This window comes from Aplidium turbinatum, chromosome 17 (assembly GCF_918807975.1).
Source record: "Aplidium turbinatum chromosome 17, kaAplTurb1.1, whole genome shotgun sequence".
In the NCBI taxonomy this organism is placed as follows: domain Eukaryota; kingdom Metazoa; phylum Chordata; class Ascidiacea; order Aplousobranchia; family Polyclinidae; genus Aplidium; species Aplidium turbinatum.
Window position 1 is genome coordinate 13,570,582 of NC_137488.1, and position 18,159 is coordinate 13,588,740.

General features: G+C 37.2%; 1 protein-coding gene across 2 annotated transcripts; it reads right to left on the bottom strand.

Annotated features, from left to right (window-relative positions):
- Window positions 1-114: 114 nt before the first annotated feature.
- LOC145786068 (uncharacterized) lies at window positions 115-13,337 on the bottom strand. Of its 2 annotated transcripts, XM_082597710.1 has the most exons (15): window positions 13,131-13,337; window positions 11,366-11,590; window positions 10,784-10,986; window positions 10,171-10,371; window positions 9,944-10,081; window positions 9,158-9,433; window positions 7,505-7,549; window positions 6,592-6,873; window positions 5,231-5,287; window positions 4,775-4,856; window positions 4,359-4,545; window positions 3,001-3,095; window positions 2,422-2,519; window positions 1,879-2,016; window positions 115-1,514 (listed from the first exon to the last, which is right to left on the bottom strand). In XM_082597710.1, the coding sequence occupies exons 1-15, from the start codon at window positions 13,169-13,171 to the stop codon at window positions 1,210-1,212; spliced, it is 2,373 nt and encodes a 790-aa protein (XP_082453836.1). In that variant the 5' UTR covers window positions 13,172-13,337; the 3' UTR covers window positions 115-1,209. The 2 variants fall into 2 exon arrangements, with proteins under 2 accessions (XP_082453836.1, XP_082453837.1); XM_082597711.1 differs by lacking the exon at window positions 9,158-9,433.
- Window positions 13,338-18,159: the final 4,822 nt, after the last annotated feature.

Genomic DNA, 18,159 nt, shown 5'->3' on the forward strand with positions numbered 1-18,159 from the left:
TTTTTTTGCCACAGAGCCAGCTACAACAAGCAATGCAGTATTGGATAATAATTTTTATTTCATTTTATTAGGTTTTTGTGATGTCAAATATTTTAATACTCACGCAACTTCACGAAAACCAAACTTTATTTCTGTCATTTTATACAGTGCTAAAATAAATCAATCGTATAAAACAAAATCACTTTAAATCCCAGAGAGGTCATTGTATACCTTCAGTCCTTCATTGGATCGTTGTCAAATGATGATTTTCATGTGAGGTTGTACTCACAACCGGGGAATGTGTGGTTCCGATTTTCACAAAGGCCTGCTGGGCAAGTATGCTACTCTATGTAAGATATTGCTAAGAAAACCAAACGACCGTACACTGAATTTAAGAAGATTTCAAGTCTCGCAAAAAACACCTGATTTTCATTGTGCAAGTGTTACGTCAATTTTCCTGGATTGCTGTGCGGTCATGATCACCCTACCGTAAAAAGTCTTATTCGTGTAAAAAACTGATTTACAATAAGTAAGAGTTTCACCATTGAGGAGCAACTTGATGCGACCTATCACTGCTATCAGTTGCACATTCAGCGACTTATCGAAAGCGTAATCAAAGAGCACAACCTGATGTGATAGCATTTGAACGTGCTAAGCATCGTTTGCTATTTTGCGCGGGTTGTATATTGGTTGCTTTCTTGAGACCACATATTTCACTTCCCTTTGTCTGGTCAATGAAGTGACTTAGCGATTTGGTAAGTGTAACGTTCAATATCTTGTAGGTTTACACAATCACTTCGCAAAAGTGGTCGTTTGGTTATCTTTTCTGGGGCTGAGCTCTGGAGTTTTCAAACAGGAGATAAGATGCTCATAATAAACTTGAAGAAAGTGTTCTGATAACTAAACTGCCTCCAATCCCAAGCAGTTGATGTGACAAGCTGCAAAATGACTATTGGAATAGCCGCTTGCCACACCGAACCTGAATCCATGTAAGTTGACATGATTCATAAAAAAATTGCACATAAAACCTTCAAAGCGTTTTAAATACTTATATCACATCAAAATAGGCTACTCCAACGGGTTCGTTTTTGATGTTAACTTTTTGTAAGTTATTTCTCATGTATCTGCTTTGATCTTTGAAAGAAGCGGTGCATGATACCATTGTGGTAAGATAGAAAAACAACAAAAAACCTTTCCTCAAAACACAATATGATTTTGGTTAAACGGTGTTCAGCTTTCCAATGCTTGTGGTCCCATAGCAACGTACTCTGTTGACTCAACAATACTCTCTGGCACCGAGTTTGAAACCAAACTCTCATTTCTGTTTAACTTGCTTGGGCTCGAAGATTTTTTTATGAAACTGTTGTTCATCGGGCAGTAGTTGCTTTCTACTGATTCATTTCGTTGTCCCCTGCTGACGGATGGCTGTTGCGGTCTCGGGTTATCATACAAAGATGTTCCGTTTGAGGTACTCGAAAGTGGTGACCTTGGGGAAGCATACCAATGTTCTTCTTCTGGAGCAGCTTTTGTTTGTTCTGAAATACACGAACAATTGAGAAGTTAAACAAGTTCGTTGACCGCAAGCTGGCAGAACATATTAAAGTAGTGAAAATAGAACAAATAAGTTTAAGTCAGTCAAAATATAACAACAAGATTATTCACCAAACAGTGCAAACTAAATTTATCGTTTCGTAACCATGAATGATTATCACATAAGTTTGGGTGAACCTTTAAATGCTTACCTGGTGAACGACTAAAAGGCAGCCCACGAGTTTTTAGCGTAGAAAATATCGCAACATCATCATTTTAAAATCAGGATAATATTGTTTCAGAAGACAAAATATCGCTTTAAACGTCAATTTCCTGCCAAAAAATTCATCACATTTAAGTCTCGCTAACCTGAATCGTATTCTACATCGTCATCATCTTCGATTAGTTGATATGGATTGAATTGCTTCGCTGCGGCCGGTGTCGTGTTCTCAAATACAGGCACATCATCATCAGCCATGAGGTAAGGTTGATCTTCTTTGGTAGACACTAAACATTGTCAACGTCAAGATAGTTGTGTTCACCCATGGACTATTACACAAGGTCTCGGGCCATCAACTGTCGTAACCAGGGCCGGGCCGTTGAGAGGACAATTTTGGCCCCGGTACCAATAAGATCCATCCGTGTGCCCCAAATTAAGAAAATTTAAAGAAAAAATATGCTGTGGTTTCTTTAAACTCCAGGGCCCCTTGGAAAAGTTATGGGCCTTTAAAATCATGCCGGGCCGGGTCCAAAAGTAACCACTGAACGCCCTCTGTTAACGCTACTTGTCGTAACCTTATAGTTATCGCAGATCAAGCATTTCAGAAAGCGCTGAAGAAGTTTGTTGAAGCTTAGAAGAAATGTTAAGTTAGAAAGAAAACGCCATGCCATCTTACCGAGTTTCGTTCTCACCTTTATTTCTCAAGTGTTGAGAACTTTCCTGATTACGTTGTAAAGTAGCTTCCCGTTTGCAGGTAGATACAGAATCGTCGCTTCCAGTCGATGTATTTCTGCATATAAGGAAGAAATTTATTGAGTTCAATGACACGATTAAGATGTAGAATCTGTGATAGTTTAAACATGATGTGTTTGTGATATGTTTTCATAATCTTGCAACTTCTGTACAATGCAGGCCCTTCGATAAATCCATCACTTTTGAAATGAAAGTAGGTAGGTCAAAATTTGTTTCAAAATATGACAAAAAAGCTTAAAAAAAGCAACAGAATATTGATATTTTCGAGCGACGTTTTTGATGGTTTACGAAACGAATACCGTGCAGTTGTCAATTTGAATAACCGTTGAGAATACATCTGAAAACGTTGTTTAACTGCAAACGGAAGTTAAACAATAGAAAAATCTTTGACTGAGAGTAGCCTACTACCAATCAGCAAATACTAGACAATTGTTATTGAGCAGACTGAACGACGATGAGGCCAACTTATTGTAAGCATGATATGTACCAAAATACTTCAGAGCAATTGTACATTTTACCTATCTGTTTGAACAATTCCATTGCAGCCATTTCTTGTAAATCGTACTTCATCGTACGGGACCACAGGTATTTCAACATAAGTGTTTTCACGTGTCTGAAAGCAAAGTAACAGTGTCAAATTACAAATTTGTCGTTACAGTGGACTTCTACGCTAGGAGTCTGTCTGACATGCTCGGCTTCACTGAAGATAAAAAGCCAAAAATCTAACATCCACAAATCTAATCCATACGGCAGTGGCTAGAAAGATAATTTCAGTGGGGTGAAATCAACTGTTGGAGAGACAAATATATTTTAATGCTTGAAATAAAAAGTTTGTTTAAAAATATAGCTGCTGAATGTAGCTATAAATTTATGCAACGTCATTCAACATGTAATACAATGTTATCAAAACGTTTTAATAGTATTGAAAATATTTTTTTTGGGGGGAAAAGATAAAATTTTGGGAGGATTGCTTCCCAAAGCCTCCTCCCCGTGGCCACGTCAATGTTATGCGGGCTAGTGACCAAAGACAGGCTGACATCTTGGTTACCCGGAACAGCAACTTATTAGCTAATTCTACACTGCTCAATACACAAAGGTATCGCTGAAAACCAAAAGCCCTATTCACCAGACTGGAGAAACGTTTTCTTTGACAATGCTCAGTTGCTCACGTTAAAGCAGTGCCATCGAAATTCGGTCACATTGTTAAATATCTTGCAATCATCTTACGATTTGGCAAACTAGCCTATCTTTTGTTGTTGCTCTTGTAATTGAATTGGCTTTCAACATTTACAGTACATGTTAGATTAATGTGTAGACGTATTTTGCGGTTTAAAATTCATAAACTAAAACAGACATGTGTCAGCAGCTTTGCGTCAACTTATCGATCATGACTTTAAGGGAAGTGGTACGTCTAGTTGTTACAGAAGGCCAACCAAATTTGCAGAAAACGCGTTTTTGCTTACTTTTGCATCATTTTATTGCAAACGCGGTTTCTGCACATTATGTGATGATACTGCTGATTTGAAGAGCACTAAAGCAAAACGAATTGCGCAACTGCAAAAGGCCGAAACATCTGACTGTTCCATCATGACAGGCTAAATGTGGAATTGAGCCTTCTCTTCGCTTCAAAAACACGGCTTATGTATGAAAGTTGTTTTAGCTACGTTTTTTCTTCTGGCTCATATCTCCGGTTTTGCCATAGGCTAAAACCGCATTCAAGCTCAGTAAATCCAGTAGCCCAGCACTTTTATGTAAATTTGTTTTTGCAACAGCGTGGTTTTTCCAAAATAGAACTCGGATAGCTTGTAGGTTATTCAAAATTTTACACCACTTAGTTCTAAGCGTCTCGACCAATCGGTAGCAACTTGTTGCTTACCCTCATCATGGTATTATCATTCTCTCTTTCATCATCAGTTGTTAGATTTTGAAAAATAACGTCATCATTTTGAGCCACACGTGTTACACGCTTGCGGTATTTCTTGCGTATGACAAAGATGATGATGATAGTAGCACACAACATCACAAATATCAAGACGCCCACAACAATATAGATTCCATTCACCCTAAAAAATAAAACGTTTCTTAGAAATAGCCTGAAAATCTTAGAGTAAGCTTAGGCTACATGTTCTTGCCTACACCAAGTGGTGCTTATTGCAAAACCCAAAAAAATCAGCAAATTAGCCTAAAACTAAACCGAGTGAATAAAAGTTTTGTATATTTTATTTTTACTAACTTTGAAGTAACACTTGATTTCGTTTCGAAAAGCAGACTGAAAACAGTTAGGCTACTCACCCAACGCCAGCTTGTAAAGAAGGGTCTGCCATTGCTCTAGGTTGAGAACCGGTAAATGAACTTATATTGAGCTTGTTGGATTCTATAAAAAAATACAAATAGCAGTTAAACATTGCTGCATGGCGGAATTATAAAATAAATTACCTGAAGTAACTTCATGTCAACAGCAATGCTAATTGTAATCGTTGAACAACAGGAAAGAACACTTGTTAAAACTGCTGAGTGAGAAAATCATGATCACACGATGAAGGATAGCAGATAATGAATCAATTATTATATTTACTTTGTTCAAAAACGAATAGGTTAAAGTAAATAACACCTTACGCACAATAAGGATTTTACTGAAAATAAAGTAGTCTAGCCGCGATAGATCATTTGATCAACAAGCCCAGCAGCAATACCAACAAACAAGAAAATATAGTTCAACACCACACAGCAAAAAGTATTTAAACATACCCGTGCTTGATAAGTATAAAGTTGTGTCTTCAACTGTTGTGGCTTCACCCGGGACACCTGATATAAGAAAAATGTATTTAAAAAAAAATTATTCTCAACGAAAGATTTAAATACGACAAAGAAAATAGGAAACAATCGCAAAATAAAAACAAATCAATAAAAAAATAAAATAAAATAAAAAAATGTCAAAAACATAATTTAAAAGGAAAGTGCAATTCATTTTTGCAGCATCATTTCCACACTGCGAAAGCGGGTTTCCTGAAAATGGTAAAATGAAGTGGAAGGCTATAGCTGACAGACACAAATGTAGTCTTTCACCCACATACGTGACGCAATTTAGAAACCATAAATCAAAGCCAAAAAATAACAAAAAAAATAATCAAACAACATTCATTGGTGTGAAGTAATTTTCAGACACTTTGTGAGCGGGCAAATGACAAAGCAACTAATACATCCCACACCTAACACCTTTCTTTGAAAGAGAATGGGGTTCTATTGCGTAGCTGCAGCCTACAGCAGTCTTAGCAACAAAGTTTTTTTATTAAAAAATTTGAAGATGTCATTTTAATTGGCTTCACTCAGTTTTCCCATAACATGTAGATTGTAGAAAGCAATAGAATGTACACATTGTACAGTACATAAAAGAAAAATTGCAGGCGTGATGAAATATGTTAAAGCTAAAATGCTAACGTTATGCTAAAATGTACGTGCTTTAGTTTTCGCTGACCCAAGAATGATTGTCGAAAAAAGTTAATCATCGCAAAGTTTTCAATTCGAAAGAAAAACTATCTAATTTTAGAAACTATTGTGATGGCAGTTTTATCCAAGGCTTTGGGGTCAAGCCGAAAATGATACAATAGAACTCGTCTATAGTGACACCTGAAGGGGCCTAGGAAAAAGTGTCTCTATAACGAGACGTCACTATGTCCGAATTCTATACGCTACAGTAGTTTAAAAACGGAACTTTGTTACAGATGCCATTATAACGAAATGGCACTACAGCAGAAGTCACTATAGCGGAATTTTATTGTAAATGACTTCTACTGTTCAGTTTTTACTGGCCGATTCGATTCCAGGATTGCTTGACTTTTAGGGCTGTAAAATTTTTCAATTAAGCCCAAAAATGCCTATTTAATATTTTCGTGGCCATACCCAATGTATCTACTGCACTGAGGAGGCCAGAAGGCCGAAACGGTGTGCCACTGTAAATGCAAATATATTGTCTGATATTTGAACTTCTCAGTGGATTTTTGATGAAATGTTTACTTGTCATGCTATATGGCATGCTAGCATGAGGTGCAGTGACAATATAAAAAAGGTGATAAAAAATAAGCGATGCTGTCAAGAAATCAGACACTAACAGTCTGCAATATTGCAGTGTTCCCAACGCCTTCTCGGGTGAATCGTGTAGCACCAGGGTATGGAATCCCCATCAAGATTTCGGCAGTAGTTGTGGCTTCGGTTAGCGGGAAAATGCAAAGGTCTGTGGGGAGAGGTCTTGTCCCATCGCTGACAGGGTATACCACTTCCTGTCTTTGAGCAAGTCCCAAAATAACCAACAGGCAGCTTGAGAGATGCAGATGACGATTCGGTATTTAAAACATTCGTCGTTGCTGAATGGAATATGGGTCCATCTGAATTTACTGTAAAAACCCGAAGGGCCGTGCATTAGGGTAGGGACGTTACTTTACGGACCCAAAGCTACGCTTTTCCGATCAGACAAGACAAAGTCAATTTGCAATTTAAAACTTTTTACTTTTTTATAAGTTTACTTTCAACAAGAAACCTTAAATTAAAACAAACTTTGCTACTACTCCTATACAGTCTAAAAAACACGTTTTGTATAAAAAAAAACTGTAGCCTTTTCAACGTGACAAAGAAGCTAAAAACGGACGTAGTTTCTCATCCGGTTAAATAAATCGAGCATGAGAGGTGTGGTAAACGACGCAGAGTTTTTAAGTATTAACTAGGTTTAGATATATCAGGGCTACATACAGTAGCCCGTATGGCACAAAATTTCCACAAGTTGATTTTAACCATCAAGTATAATCCATAGTTTTAAAATCTATACTCATTTAAACCATGATTAGACTCATGGCACCCCATGTGTTTGTTTGTTGTCTGAAATAATCTGTTTTTAAACTTTTCTCAGGCAGCAAAAGATACCTTTTTTACACCTTTTTATCATCGCTAAACGTCAAAACGATGTAATAAAGGCAAATTTTGGTGTCTGGTTTGCTGCAATATTGAAATTATGTACAAAAGACTTCTTACCTGCAGATGTTGCGGTGTGCTCACTCGGAATGGCATCAGGTATACCTAGCATAAAAAGAAAATATTAAAAATCTAAATCGATAAAAATGTTCAAATGTATGAAAAGTTTGACCTTCGAAAAAGCTTGAAACAACAGTGCGCTACACGGTCTATTTAATCTGCTGTTTTTTAATTTCTATTCTATTTCGTTTCGGATACGTCGCTGGTTTAGTTTCTGCGGAAAAATGCGAAATATGTAGGTTGTTGAGTGTTGACTCATCACATAAACATTAGCAAACCTTCTTTGAAGGTACATTCAAATAAGCTGCCTTAGCTTTTAGATCGCCACAGCTTCTAATTTTTTATTGGTTTATTTTTGTTAATTCACCAAACCACCATGTTTTAAGTGATAAACATGCAGTGAGTAAATATTCTGTTCCATGATATTAACATTACTTGTTGACTGCATAACACGTTATCTACCAATGTCCTGTACTGTATACTGACTCCAGGATAGATATTGTGGACCTAACAACGCTCGATGAACACACAATCCATTGGCTGCTGTGCCTGGATGTAACAATGTGACCTGTGGCAGCCTCAAATGCAAGAAGAACATTGCTTGTTTGGTCACAAATGTTCAGCTGCTGGTAACTTGAATAATTAAAAAAAATAATAATACAGATTTTATCATAGTAAACTGTGCTACGTTGCTGTGTGCAAATCGGAAAAAGGGCTCACAGCAGCAGAATGTTCGTAGCATTCTTTGTCAAACCAACACGAAAACTCATAAAACAAAAATAATTAAATTGAAACTGAGGCAACGGCTTTATTTAAAATCAATCAAGCATGCATGCATTGCAGGGCTAAAGAAAGAGTAGAAGAAAAATCGATCAAATGATAAGAAAGTTTTAGAACAATGCCGCCAAAATAATCAATGGGATTTCAAAGAGGAAGTAAATAGGAAGTGAAAGTAAAAAAATTGAAGGTAGCTTTCGATCCCAAAGCAAATCAGTTGCATGAACGAAATAACTTTGTGCTACAATGGAACACAAATGAAGTCGACAAAGCATTCTTCATTCACAAAAACCACAGGAAGTCCTAAAAGGACAAACAGAGACTTCAATTCAATGTAAACTTTCTACTCGCTTGTATTAAAAAAATGCGTGATATGCCATTCGCAACTCTTAGTCATTTTTTATGTCATTTCTAAATTTTGCGCTTTTGGTAGACGGTGATCTTTGTATTGTATTGGTCACCCAACTGACAAAAATGTTCTTTTGACGCCACATTAGCGCGGTTAAACATTGAAACGACGTAAAGTGAGAACCTTTTGTTTGCTACGTGGTCCCATGATAGCGTGCCAATGAAAGTCAACACTCTCCCTCAGCGTCGTTTGACAGTAAAAAAATCACTGACCCAAGCAATAATCAAGTCAACACATTCACGTGAATTCAATTGTCGGTAACACATTGTCTTATGGCAGCAATTTGATATGGTTATATGTATAATTAACTCGCTCTTCCTGCTGTCAAGGAAGGGTGTTGTTACAAGCATGGATAAATCTCTGTGAAGTAATCATGCCTTGCTTTTCTTGCGTTGGATGAAAAATGCATCAAATAATACCCAAAAGAAAAAAATTGATGAAACTCTACGATGCATTGCGATACTAACAATTCCGTAAGTCGCAATGTTCCCAGCGTTGTCGGGGATTGGTCGTGTAACACCACGCCTTGGGGTCCGAATCAGGGGACCGACAGTAGTTGTGACTTGGGTCATCCGGAACAAAATGGACCTCATGTGGAAAGTTTACATCCCATCTTTGGCAGATAAAACCACTGACAGTCCTCGAACACGTACCGGAATAGGCGTCAAACAGCTTTTGCAGGGCAGATGAATTACTTACGAATGTTCTTGAGGTTGTTTCAGAAAGGACGATTTCGGGATCAACTGTAGAAGTCCCGTAATTAAAGTTGAAAACTATAACAATTGGTTTGATATCATGTTGTCGGCCTGATATTGATATGGCTAAGCAGGCCAAACTAGACTTCCGCTTACGACAAGCGGTTGTGGTTATGTAGTGCACATCGGCGAATGGTTGTAAGTTGGCAGTGATATAAATGGACCTATGGTACCCATTAAAACTTTTGAATTCCAATAAAATTTAACTTTAAATTCTTAATAAAATTTAAATATTAGTCTAATTTCCAGTTTATTTTAACAGAACAGCGTATTCATAGAACAGTACATTTCAACGCCTTTTTCCCGCATATTAGAACTTATTTGAGTAGGTTTAGTAATTCCCTTTTAAATCCAAGTAAAACCTATTGCAACCATTATCGTCTGATAAAAATAAAGACATAACCACTTGCAATAAAATTAAAACAAGATATAATAAACGTGGATAGAAGCAGAAATATTTATTGAGTGATATAAGGTTGAAAAATAAGAGTGCTCTACCTGCTGACCATGTCCCTGAAATGCCATGAGCTCGTTTTGACGAGTCCGACCTAAATACCACGACCAACTGATTGGATGGAGATGTGAATGAAGATGGGATATCATTACAATACCGTTCTTTTGGCCCAAGAAAAGTTTCTAAAAATAAAATGTCTCCTGTAAAGAAAATATCATTCGATGGTTCAAGAGTAAAATTAGGCTACTTAGTTTTTACAATAACATTCTACCGTCAACAGAAGATTTGATGCTGATGTAGTCCTGCGAGCAATCATCACTTTCGGAAAACTGAAAGTCATTTATCGTTAAACTAATTTTTGTTCCCGGTAGTGTTTTAATGATTGTCGTGCACTGAGTATTGTCCGGATAGAAGAGAGGATAATTCGGAGAAGTTAGGGTTCCCTCGGCTTCGGTCACTGTAGTATCACACACTGTAAAAAATAAGATGATGATGTGATTAGGATACTACATTAAAACTCAATAACTGACCAGTCTATGGTTTATTTTGTGCTTCAATACTGCTTTATTATCTTTTTCAGGTATTAAATATTACGCAATTTAGAAATCTTTTAACTGAGATCAAACGTTTTTTGCAATTTCTATCACAAATTATATCGTTCAAAAGCGATAAAGATTACAATACTTGCGCAATGTACAGCAAAATCCGTCCTTTTGCATTAATTCAACCTTTGTAGACGTTGAATTAAAGCTAAAATAGAAAGATTTGGTGGCAAGGACTTAGCTTTCTTGCAGTCAACAAAAGTTGTCTTTCGTACAAATGTTGTAACCTGACAACTTTGCTGGCTGGGGTAGTAGAAAGTAATGGACTACCTTGCGACTTACGTATTGTGTACCGAAGAGAAAATCCTCTGAGTTCAATCTGGTAGTCCGACTTGAAATAAATCAAGACAGTTGTGTCTCCTGATGGTTGCGCATCCACATTCAGAACTGTAGATGGTAGCTCTTCTATTGAACTTGCGCACAAGTTCGCGACACGTTGTAGTTCACCGGATGGTAACCGTTGGTAGATGTACAGTTTGTCAAAGCTGCGTATATACGGTACATACAGCACAGTTTGTGTCGGTTGTAATTGGTTTTAATTAAAGAAGCTTTTATTAAATTTTGTTCTATTGTGTAAAAGTGTAGACTTACAAGCTGATTATTTGTGAAAAGATTAAACAAGGTAAATCCAATTGGGTTAATTTTACAAAAGTTATTTTTTTAATCGCAAACAATAGTGTGTTGGAGTTGATTAGAATCGCCGATTATTGATCTACCGATGAACTTTGCCCAACCAGACTCTCCATAAACTAATCGGTTGGCTTAATCGGCCGCTTAGATTCTAAGCTCCAATTAAAAAGACTAAATAAAAAGTATCAGGTTATATTTGCAATAACACCATGAAAGACTGTCAAAGTTACTTACCACCGAACGGTGCCTGCAGATACCACTATTTCTTTGATATCCAAATCCTCAATGTCAATGCGAATTCCTTGACCAAATGTAGATGTTATCGTCCACTCGCAAACAGTATTTTTCGGATATTGATTGGGGTACAAGGGAGAGGTTATTTGGCCCGAACCTGTGTTATTCAATGAACCCCCACATGTCATTGAAGAAGCAAAAACTCCTTCATTCACCAGCAACAAACTGTAAAAATAGACCGAAATTAAACGGCAGAAATAACTTTTAAAGCAAATCGATTTTTCGCGGTCCGCTATTTTTATTTTACTTAAGACTAGATTTTGTTATGAGAATAATAATTCTAAACTCAAGTGGCGATGGCGCTTGTTTCGACTTGCGCAGTAATGCTGGGTATTTTCGAAATAAAAAGATTCTTTATTAATATCTAGCGAAGACTTATGCACACACCAAGAACTACAGACAATTAATTTATTGCGTAGAATTAGGCCAACACAAAAAAAGCAATAAAAGCTGAGAATTTACGTTCTTATTCACCGGGCCAAGTCAGACATTCGAGGTCTTACAGCTAGTAGCGTTGGCAGGGGGGGCTAGGGGTACTTTTAGACCCGGCCCGGGATTATTTTAGGAACTCGTAACCTTTCCAAAGGGATCGGGAACGAATACAGTGCGTTTTTTAAAAAGTATCTTGATTCGGTGCCTGATGATCGCATTGGTACCGTGTCCAAATTATCCTCTCAATAGCCCTGCTTACAGCCACATAAAGTTATCCTTATTCAAGGCTAATGCCAACAAAGTTCAACCACACTTTGAGAAAGTTTTCCTTGTTGATTTAAATAACTGTTTGTTGACTCTCAGCGCTGTAGGGTGCGAACATAAGAAAGAAAAAAGAAACGTTTGTGAAAGGAATAGCTGCTTATGACAGCACAATTTATCTATTGATTGGTGATATTTATCGAAAAACCGCACACAGCACAATGCGTAGAAGTTTATTTTTATTTTTTGCAAAGTTGCTATTATATTCTTCTCTTTTTGTTCTAAAAATCGTTTCACAACAATTCCGGTATTGAAGTGCTGAGGTTGAGAACTGCTGTCATGTGATGTTAGTTCATGGAAAGTTGTAAATCAAATTATTCCAGCGTTAAATAATGCAGTTCCTAGTATGGTCATACTCGTGTTCTCCTTAAATCGGCACAAGAAGTACAGTACAATGGCCACTTAATCGTGTGGTGACTGGTTTGACTAATTCCACAACGTCCAAGATATATTTTCAAACGACCCTCTTTGTTTGGATGTCAACCCGGTAAAGGAAACATAAAGCCGGAAAAGTTATTCCCCGTCGTAATGGCACTATGACCAGCGATAGATAATAGGGTACCAAAGGGCAGAGAGGGCATTAGGTAATAGACATCACAAATTATTACAACACGGCAACCCTATTCTTTGTTGGAAAAAGATCATGTGTCACTGTACAAGGCACATAGGCCAACCATAACAAAATGCTTCTTTACTAAATAAGTTATCAATTGCTTTTGAATATACTGACATAGACTTATTGAAAATTTAACAGGCATAATTTAGAAATTCGTCAAATTTAATAATGCTGGCAGTAATCTTATATTGCTTGAGTTCTGTACAAAGTGTAGACTACATGTTGATTGTTGATGCTTGCAAAAGCGTCTGAATTTACTACGTCTTTTCGTATTTCAAATGCATTATCTCACAGTTTGTCAACATGTAAGCTTAAAACAGAATAACAACAACTTACACAAGTAGCAGACAGCTCATCTGAAAATGTAGTTCCTGCATTTTATATTGAAGTTGTTCAGCAAGAATTTGCAATTTCTTTTAACTCTTTCGAGATGGTATACACGTAGCACTTCACTCAGCAAGTTTGTGCAATTTAAAAATAGTAAAACTGCTTGTCAGAAACAGAGTGGCCTAATTCTATTGTTACGTAGCTTGAAAAACTTCCCTAAATCTAAAACAACATTAGCTATACTCAGTTAGATTCTAAAAGATACTGAACAACGGAGTCTAGACGGAATCTTTATCAGACATTATCTGTAGCCCTGTTTTTAGTTTAACTCTGTATAAGATTCTATACGTTGTTTGTACTATGATGGTGTTGTCAACTTGCTCGTATTAGCAGTAGTCGCTCTGTATCCTTGCTGCCATACAAACGTTGTTTCTTTGGCTAAACTGTGTGGAAATGCAACGCCACAAAAAACTCCTTCATGGAGATAAGACATTGCAAACGCATGACGTGAACGTGAACTGCATGTAGTAGATTTTGCAGTTTTTGGCGACGTAGAAACGCTTGACTTAATGTTGAACTTTAAATTTGCCCAAAACTTAATCGTCCTTTGTGGACGCAGATATCAGCAGAACATAAGTTGACTGCTAAAGGCAGAAAACGCTTTCTGAACAGTTTTTTTTTTCTTGTTCAAGAAAACAATATTTGAACCAGTTTTAGGGATGTGTAGACCATATATTTACACAAGGCCAGCAAATCAGGAGTGCTCTCAAATAATCTGTATATTTACTATCCAGATTAAATTAATCGTGCGATAGAGTTAGTTTTGCCACTAAAGTTATTTTCCTTGTTTCCATTCTGAGTTTGTCCAAATTTGTATTTTTTAAATATAATTTTTGGCATAACAAACTTTGGTCATCACTAGGGCCCGCAAAAGACAATAAGTCAAAATTTTTTTTAAGGACCTCGTCTATTCACGAATCAAGGAATAAAGTTTTTCCTATCGCCAAAAAACACGGCGCACTTTTTATAATCCTTAAAACACCTTGACTTTTCGACAAAATATTATGTTTGGGTCTGAAATCGACAAAATATTATGTTTGGGTAACTTATCAATTAAAGGAAGAACTGTGCCTTCTGCAAATAAGCAATTTCGTTAGGTCAAAATAAAGTCACAATTTGATAAAAATAAAGTCAAAAAAATGTTTTTTAGGTCAAAATAAAAATGGCCCTAGTCATCACCATATCAGAGATATGTGTCGCAATTTCATGTGCTAGTGTTGCCGAACGATTTTCAATCTGGAATTTTTGTTCCATGAATGCATTGATATTAAGAAAAAGGGGTAAAATTAAAACAGAAAACTTCAGAGTAGGTTATTTATTTGGTGGCCACTTGCACAAGAGGCCTTATTTTTACAAAAAGCCAACAAAATGTTAAGAGTAGCACTAAAAAATGCAACCAGCCATATCATTGACGTAGCCTGACAAAATTCATGACCAATCTAACAAGTTTAAAATATATTGCATTTTTAAACTGCTAACTGAAAAAGCATTTCTCAAATTCAACTCAACACCTTTTAAATTTTCTGATTGTGTATGATTTCAACTCACGTTTAAAGCCAGCACCTTTGCCTTTATGTGAGCTTCATAAAATACTAATCTTTAGAATTCGATAGCCTGAAAAGCCCCGTAGTCTGGTAGTCTGGTTATAGATAATTGAAAACATCAACCCTGCTGCATGAACACTCGGCATGCTATGACTCAATTATTGTAAAGGTTAACTTTCTATTTTATTTGAAGAGGTAGAATTGACAAGTAAAATCAATACTTGGAAACAGTTAAAAGAATTTCATGCAATATGAATAAAATTGGCAGATACTTCCTTAAAATCAGCTGGTTTACAGTGCAAACAATTATTATTGTACAAAGATTCTTTTCTTTGGCGTACCGCTGAAGTCGCTTTTCCGACATGATGCATACATAGCATGTGATCCAAATAAACGAAAACAAAGTTGTAAAGTTTGGTGTTGCTACTGCTGTGCTGTCTGTTGTGTTGCATTTGTGAATGCAAACACAAAATAAAATACCTCTTCAATTAGATATTGCATTGTGAATAAAATAACTCTTCGACAAAATAAAAGACAATTTTTATTATTTTGGTTGGCAACTTAAAGTCCAACAGTATCGATATTGCGACTGATATACTGTACAGCAATGGTTCTCAACCGCCGGTCCGCGGACCGCTGCCGGTCCGTGTAATTTTTTTGCCGGTCCGCAGAAGATCTTACTTTCTGCAAAGCTTATTTTAATGTGGAGTCATTAGCATAATGTAAAATTGTGATCGCACTGTGAAACATGCACACTTGCACAGCTGTAAAACTGACACATCTCAAAGTAAAATTGTTTGATAACAAAGGTGAACTTTTTGATGACCTAATTCTGTGCCGTTGATAATGTTTTTGTGACAAATTGCGTGTAGTTTTCAAAAAGTTTTGAAACACAGAAATACATAACCAAATGGGGGATTTTGTCCTTGATTTTGAAAAATTTCAAAGTCGTTCAAGGTTGGAGACGAAAATTTGGAATTAGATAAGTTTGAAGTTCCGGGATAAAGTCAGGCCTGCAATTTAAATTTGCCAGAACCAGAGTTTAAGAAAGCAAAGATCTTGTTTTTCAAAGACTATGTGGAAAATAGCACTTCGGAATGGAATGAAGACAAGCCGATTTGCTGTGGAAAATGCTGGTGCAATGGAGTGGTGAAAAAAGTAAAAAGAGGTGATGAGCATTGTGAGTCAACACTTGAAAGAGTTGGCTAACTATTTTGACGATCATTTTGCGTAGCATGAAGATCCTCGACATGGAAACTTTTGGATAAGCAATCCATGCATCGATGATGTCAACACATGCGACCTTAATCTTCATGACAAAGAAAGTCTGATTGAATTACAATATGTTGTGCTTCTACTTTGCAGTCTAGATTCGAAAAACATCATTGTCACACTTCTGGTTATGTCTTGCAAACGAACTTGTGCCTAACTTTCAAAACAATCGATTTGATGGTAACTGTTTCAACTAGCTCAGTGGTTTCCAACCTGGGGGTAAATTACCCCGGGGGTAATTTTCCTATTTTTTGGGGGTAATGAGACCCGATTTGGAAACAATGAAGCAAGTGAAGGTTGTGAACTTTATAAAAGCGAAGGAATTGAACAGCCGTCTTTTCAAGGAACTGTGCAAGAAGATGGGAGAAAGATACTAAACATTACTGTACCACACACAAGTACGATGGCTGTCTCGTGGCAAGGTGATAACCCGCCTGGTCGAACTTCGTGAGGCTGTCCATGTTTTTCTGATAGAAAAGAAGTCCGACTTGGCTGAATATTTCCCTAACCAACAGTGGATTTCCCAGCTGTGCTACCTGGCTGGTATCTTTGGTGAATTGAACAAAGAAAATCTTTTAATTCAAGGCAAGAATGTAACTGTGATCGACGCCAAAGTAGCCGTAACTGCATTTATCGCGAAGGTTAAATTGTGAAACAAGCGAGTTGGAAGAGGCACAGTAGTGCAGTTTCAGACGCTTGACATGTAGGCTACTTCAAAGGCAATGGACTTGAGTTGACAGCGGCGTTGAAGGAGGACATAGCTGACCACTTAGGCCAGCAAGCCAAGAAGATGGACATTGGCCAACTACTTTCCGAATTTGGACACGGCTAGTCTCCAATGTTGCGCTGAGCCCTTCACACGTGATGACAGCCAGGTGGATGATGACGACTTTCCGGCCAAAGAAGAATTTATCACTCTCCGAATGAACGAAGCGTTGAAACTTGATTTCAAGGGGAAAGGCTTGGATTGGAACCCTTCTGGTTTGGCAGACTCCAGTACGCACCAACATTAGCGACACTGCATTAAATATCCTGACATCTTTTTCAACAACGTATCGCTGTGAACAAAGGTTTTCAACTGTCTTGGGAATGAAGACAAAGAAGAGCAATCACCTGGATGTCGAAAGCGACACAAGAATCGCCTTCAGTACCACAAAGCCCAGGATCACAAAGCTGGCGGCTGAAGTCCAGGTCCAACCTTCGCATTGAATGTTTACCACGCATTGTCATCTTGTATTCAGCATTGTATTGCATTTTGATTGTCATAGTTAGCCCTTTGAAATACATAGCAATAAACACTTTGTTTTTGAAAATTGATCTTGGGGGTAATTGGCACACTTCAAGGCGGAGATTAGGGTAACAGCCAAAAAAAGGTTGAGAACCACTGAACTAGCTATTTAGAAACGACACTTCTTTTTCATCTATAGCTTTAATAACGAAGCAAAGAAATCGCCTGGATGCCGAAACAGAGCATCTTTCTGTTTTAGTTTTTAGAAACTTCTTTGATATCTCGTTTTCCTCACATACTGGCAGCGTAACGGTAGCAAATTTCCCACTGGCATTGATTTTGTATGCAAATGGATTGACATTTTTCTGTTTGAGTTGATTTGATTGCCGTTTTATTCCAATTTTTGTCCTGAATACAAATCATATGCTAAAACCTTGCACTATGGTGCACAACGACAACTCTGGTTAACAAAACGTTTCAAATATTCATTCTATTTACTACGATCTTTGGTTGCCGGTCCGCGAACATTTTTTAAAATTTTTGCTGGTCCCCCACTGTTAAAAGGTTGAGAACCACTGCTGTACAGTAGCCTATATTATCAACTTAAATCACAACTCTATCCGAGTGGGAGAGATCTTGTACGACGCTTCTTAGGGCGTTGGTTCGACACCGCTCAAAAGCACACGGTTGTGGTTTTGGTAAAATCCCAAGTGACAAGATTAAAAGTGGACACAAGGATTGGATTTCTTACCTTCCTATACACTTAATCTATATCTTCACCCACTGGACATAATCCTGAATGGTGCCAAAGCTTCCAAATGCGCTAAAAGTTTAGAAACGTTTCAAGAACGACCCCTTTCAATATTCCTCTAAACGCAGCCCAGTTTATATCTGTTTCAAGTTACTAAGCCAAGAAAGACGAAAAAACTGCAGA